Here is a 6,155-nt window from a genome sequence, read left to right on the forward strand (position 1 = left end):
CTAGAATAGTGCATCCAATTTTGGTCACCATATTATAAAAAAAGATGAGATTTTGGAAAAAGCGCAAATAAACGCAAGGCGATGAAAGGCATGGAGACTAAAACATATGAAGAATGTGGCAGGATTTGGGTTTGGCTAGTCTAGAGAAAAGAAAGACCAGGGGGATATGATAGCAGTATTCCAGTATTTGAGAGGCTGCCACAAAGAGGAGGGGGGTAAACTCATTTACCAAAGCATCTGAAGGCAGGATAAGAAACAATGGAGAGAAACTAATCAAGGAGAAAAGCAACTTAGAACTAAGGAGAAACTTCTTAACAGTGAGGACAATTGACCAGTGGAACAACTGGCCTTCAGAAGTTGTGGGTGCTTCATCACTGGAGGTTTTTAAGAAGAGACTGGACAGCCACTTGTCTGAGATGATATAGGATCTCCTTCTTGAGCAGGGGGCTGGACTAGAAGATCTCCAAGGTCCCTTCCAGCTCTATTCTGATTCTGGTCTACAAGGGTTTTCAGCCAGAAGGACTCATGCATCTGACCACAGCTACTGCTAAAACATCCCAAGTTCACTTTCTCTTCATCACTCTCTGTGGACAAGACCCTCTCGAGACCTTAAATAATGGAAATACAAAGTCAGGTTTCTTTTACTTTGAACTCCTCATAATGGAGAAGTTGGGTGAGTTTGCAGAGAAGGGTTCCAAATCAGGTAAGGTTTGCACTGGTATTTCTTCTAATCTTCTTAGGTTCTAATCAGTAAATTCAATTGTCCTACCATCCTTGAATTCATAAAAGAAATGGAACTGTGGATGGACTTCCAAATTAACACAACTCTTTAACCTGTTAATTCTCCTTCTAGAGCTGAAGAAGGAATCCTCTTCACCCTTGATTTAAAGGAAGTTTTAACCTTTCTTTGAGTTTAGGAGAAGGAATAGAGAGGAAAAGCAAAACTTTAGGATATCAAACATTGCGCTTGTTGGCAAACTTGAAAAAACACACGTAGATCTAAAGTTACATACAGTAAAGCAATAAGTTTAATTCATCTGGAGAAGGTCTGGTTACATGTTTGTTAGAAGTCAATGCTGACTTGATGGCAGATAATCAGCATGTTTATATCAAAGACATTTTAACATGGGAACCAATACATGTATGATGTTACCCCTGTGTTTTTGCATCTACAGTACAGTTGACTGCCTCTTCTTTTCTCTTCTTCTCCAATTTCCTTGCGCCCCAGTCCTGGACAGATGAAATTAGCATGGAAGATGTCATCTTGGGATATCTCCAAATTTGTGGTAAGGAATTCTGATTTTACAAACTTTAAAGACTATTTCGGAAACAATCCTGATTCTTCAAAACAGAGGTAGTGGGCTACATCTCATGGTTGTGAAACTGGTAGGACGTGTTGCATGCAAGCTGTAGATCAATGGACAGTAATGGATGAGGGGAAGCTAACTTTGTAGCAATAGCAATAGCACTTAGACCTATATACCTCTTCACAGTGCTTTACAGCCCTCTCTTAGCAGTTTACAGAGTCAGTCTATTGCCCCCAACAATCTGGGTCCTCATTTTACTGACCTTGGAAGGATGGAAGGCTGAGAAAACCTTGAGCCGGTCAGAATTGAACTCTTGAATGTTCTTTGATAACATTGCAGTGACAGTTAGGAAATGAGTTTGGGAACACCCTAGAAAACTTGGGTGATGGGACAACTGTAACAGGATAATGCCCCAAGAATATTAATAAGGATGATTCAGGAAGCAATTTCTATAAGACAGAAGGATCTGGCCATGTTTACCATGGATAAATGATGTCTATATGACTATATGATAGCATTCTAGAAGCATTCTAAAAGATTCATATTTGTTCCCTCTTGTTTCACAGCACAGGACTTAGAGTGACAGATTGAAGTCATAGAGAAATGGTTTGGATTAAATTTTAGGGGGAAAATAATAATGGTAAGAGCAATTCAGTGATGGAAACTGTCATCCTGAAATGATGGCCTGTTCTTCATTTGGAGATATTGAAGGAATCAGCAACATTCCTCGACTGGGGTGCATAATTTAGATTCCTGAAATGAGCAGAAGTTGGATTCAATGATCTATGTGATGCTGTGCTCCTGTAAACTAAGTTATTTGAGGTTAAATAGCTTTAGCATTGGTGGAATAGTCCCATTTTTTTTAACAAAGTATTTGGGATACAGTGAGAAAGTCTGTAGGTCTTGAATAGATGGAGTAGATCAATGTTCATTTTTTGGGAAAGGTTACTCAGTTTTGAATAGCATAAGCCAGCTTTGTAGGGAAGTTATGAAAATAAAAGGCAATGAGACCATCATTTAGGACTCCATTGGGTTTCCTGAAAAGAGAAAAACAAAGTTGTGCAGGCGAAAAGTAAGTTAAAAGAAAGTAAAAATCACAAAAGTGATTCTCACCCCCACCCCTAGAAAACCGGAGAGGTGAAGCAACGGGGAAAAAAAATCTTCATTCTTAGAAATATTTATGTGCATTCTTAACTTAAAGGATGCTCAGTATTTATGAAATGTCAGTCCCAAACTCAACTATCTCTTACTTTAATTCAGATTTCAGGGGTTAAAACAGACTTATGTTGATAACTCTACAATCATTTAAAATCAAAATACCTCATAGTGTGTATTTGACTATTTTTTCAATAGCAGAAATATTACACTTAGTATCCTTTTGACAACTAAAGAAGGATTTCTGCATTAAAGTAAGCATTATTTTAAAATATTTTCCTTCCAATTTTAAGTTTTCTGCTTATTTTCTCTTGACCTTTAAATTCCTCATCATCCTGAAACTCAGTTCTGTCTTTCTGCTTTCTAAGATATATTCTTCAATCTTTGTTGTTTTCTTTTATGAATTCTCCAATGTTTCTTTCTACCATTTCTTTTTTTTATTGAGCATTTTTGAAAAAACAAACTTTTACAAATATTTATTTATTTATTTATTAGACTTATATACCGCTTCATAGAACTTTCAGCCCTCTCTAAGCAGTGTACAGATTTTTAGCAAATTGAGTCAGCAAATTTCCTCCACAGTCTGGGTCCTCATTTCACCCATCTCGGAAGGATGGAAGGCTGAGTCAACCTTGAGCCGGTGAGATTTGAACCACTGAACTGCAGATAACAGTCAGCTGAAGTGGCCTGCAGTATTGCGCCCTAACCACTGTGCCACCTTGGCTCCAAAGTTCCCACCCCTTCCCACTCCCCCCGACTTCCCAGAACCAATACAGGGTATAAAACTTTAACAAAGATTTAACAAAGAGAATCTAAGGTACAGTTAACCCCCCTCCCCAAAAGATAGTTAATAACTTATTTCCATTGAACTCTAGCTCCTCCTTGCTGGACTAACTCTATAATTTATAATTCCTGATCTCTAATCATAAACTATCTGGAATTTCTTAGTCCCATATTCGTTTTGAATATAGTCAATCCATCTTTTCCACTCCAGTTTGTATCTCTCGTTTGAATGATCTTTAAGACACGCAGATATTTTGGCCATCTCGGCTAGGTTTGTTACTTTCATTGTCCATTCTTGAGTAGTAGGCAAATCTTCCTTCTTCCAGTATTGCGCCACCAACAATCTAGCTGCAGTTATTAAATGCAATATCAGATTAGTCTCTACAACTGTACAATCAGTAATTATGCCTAACAAAAATAACTGAGGGGTAAACTTTATCCTTTTTTTAAGAACATTTTGCATAATCCACCATATTTTTATCCAAAATGCTTTAACCTTTTTTCAAGTCCACCATATATGAAAATATGTAGCGTTCACACAATCACATCTCCAGCATTTAGGTTGTAAGTTCAGATACATAGAAGCCATTTTTTAAGGATCTAAATGCCATCTATAAAGCATCTTATAAAAACTTTCTCTCAGGTTTTGGGCTTGTGTAAATTTTACATTTCTCACCCAAATCTTTTCCCATGTATCCAACATTTTGGGCCCATTTTATCATACAGTCTTTAACTAGTTCTGTTTCCGAGTCAATTTCTACTAATACATTATATAATCTCTTTATATCTTTCTACCATTTCTCATGTATTCCTGCCCAGGGACAGAGACATTAATGTTCATAGCAAAAATTGATCATTGAGTGATAGTTAATGAATAACCTTGTGGATAATTTAAAAGGTATTGCCTATCTGAATTTAGAAATGGAGAACAGTAGCAGAGAGCTTTCAGGCCAGTGAACCTCAAGTCATACTTAATCCATAATGGTCTTGGATAGTGGTGAAGTTTATTTGTTTTTTACTAGTGGTTCTGTAGGCATGGTTTGGTGGGCATGGCAGAGGAAAGATACTGCAAAATCTCCATTCCCACCCCACTACAGGGGAACAATACTGCAAAATCTCCATTCCTCCCCACTCCTGGGGAAAGGATATTACAAAATCTCCATTCCCACCTCATTCTAGGGCCAGCCAGAGGTGATATTTGCCCGATTCTCCAAACTACTCAAAATGTCCACTACCGGTTCTCCAAAACCTGTCTGAACCATCTGCCAGCCAATGTCGGCTGGCGACCCCCCGGGGGAGAGCCTTCTCTGTTGCCGCTCCAGCCCTCTGGAACGAGCTCCCCGTTGAGATCTGTACCCTTACTACCCTCCCGGCCTTCCGTAAAGCTACTAAGTCCTGACTGTTCCGGCAGGCTGGGGGCTGTTGAAATCCAGCCCCGCTCCATTTGTGACTGTTGTGTATTTTAATATTGTTTGTATTGTCTTATTTATCCCCTCCCCCATTTTATTGTGAGCCGCCCGGAGTCCTTCAGGATTGGGCGGTATACAAAACCAATAAATGAAATGAAACCTGCTGAATGTCACCTCTGGTTTTGGACCACATCTAAATGTAGACTTCAACTCCCAGAATTGAGCAGTTATTATGGCAATTATTGGGAAGACCACATATCCAAGTTGGGGAAGTGGGTCAGGGCATGGTTTCTTTCAGATGTTGACTGTTTTTCTGATGTGACTGTCATATCAACAGAGGTACAACTCATTGGATCAAGTCAACCGTACCAGGGTGACGACGGGATTTGTCCTTCTGGGCTTCCCATCCCTTTCGCCCTCATTCCAGCTGCTTCTGTGCTCCCTCCTTTCCGTTTGCTATGCCTTCACCTTGCTGGGGAACCTCTGCATCGTGTGGGCTGTGCTCTTGGACTCTCGGCTCAGCCGCCTGCCCATGTACATCCTCCTGGGAAACTTCTCTGGCCTAGAGATGTGCTACGTAACCACAACGGTACCCAGGATGCTCTTCGATCTGACCTCTCCTCTACCGGCTGCCATCTCTTTCCATGGCTGTTTCCTCCAGTTCTATTTTTTCTTTTCCATGGGAACCACCGAAAGCTTCCTTCTTGCTGCCATGGCCTTGGACCGATACTTGGCCATTTGCCACCCCTTGCGATACCCAGTGCTCATGTCTCAAAGGTTCTGCTGCTTCCTGGCAGCTTCCTGCTGGGCCTCTGGCTTTCTCTGGTTTCTGGCCCCCATCATTTTGATTTCCCAGCTCCATTTCTGTGGCTCCAATGTCCTCGATCACTTTATCTGCGACCCAGGGCCACTGTTGGCTTCTTCATGCACTCCAGCTCCGGGCACAGAACTGGCCTTCTACAGCCTGAGCTCCATTGCTATTTTTGGCCCCTTCCTCTTCATTGTTTGTTCCTATGCTACTCTTCTCCGGACCGTAATGAGGCTGCCTTCAAGCGCTGGGAGACGGAAGGCATTTTCCACATGTACCTCACATATGCTGGTGGTAAGCCTCTTCTATGGCTCCATCATGGTCACCTATGTAGCCCCGGAAGCTTCAGGAGGAAGCAACAAAGTGGTGACTCTTTTCTATTCAGTGTTGACCCCTTTGCTCAACCCACTCATCTACAGCTTAAGGAACAAGGAGATGAAAGATGCTTTAAAAAGGACACTATTCCAGGAAAATTAGGGACGGTGATTCGTGGATGGTTGGTCTGGACGTTAGTCAAGAGATCAGGCCCTTTCCCCTTCTAGTATCTTTGAAATGTAAAATTACACAATTGCTATTGATTTTCAAGTATAAAAATAAGTAAAACAATTAGGGACTAGAGCACAATGAAAGTTTAAATTACTAATATCGGATATAGTTATCATGCTTAAGGAGCAGAAATGTCAGTTTTTTTTG

At 40.6% G+C, this 6,155-nt stretch overlaps 1 protein-coding gene across 1 annotated transcript; it reads left to right on the forward strand.

The window, feature by feature from the left end:
- The first annotated feature begins 1,256 nt into the window (after positions 1-1,256).
- On the forward strand, positions 1,257-5,939 carry LOC148046409 (olfactory receptor 11G2-like). The gene is made up of 2 exons (XM_087712015.1): positions 1,257-1,286; positions 4,992-5,939. Exons 1-2 carry the CDS (start codon positions 1,257-1,259, stop codon positions 5,937-5,939), a joined length of 978 nt encoding a protein of 325 aa, XP_087568141.1.
- The last annotated feature ends 216 nt before the right edge of the window (positions 5,940-6,155 follow it).

The sequence above is a fragment of the Thamnophis sirtalis genome, unplaced genomic scaffold (genome assembly GCF_051295495.1).
Source record: "Thamnophis sirtalis isolate CommonGarterSnake01/CBP01778 unplaced genomic scaffold, rThaSir2_p1.2 scaffold_4, whole genome shotgun sequence".
In the NCBI taxonomy this organism is placed as follows: Eukaryota; Metazoa; Chordata; class Lepidosauria; order Squamata; family Natricidae; genus Thamnophis; species Thamnophis sirtalis.

Bases quoted from the DNA above. Each gene is read 5' to 3' on its own strand.
- LOC148046409 (XM_087712015.1), top strand. From the start codon at position 1,257: ATGTCATCTTGGGATATCTCCAAATTTGTG. The intron at 1,287-4,991 runs GTAAGGAATTCT...TCATATCAACAG, and splicing joins GGGATATCTCCAAATTTGTG to AGGTACAACTCATTGGATCA.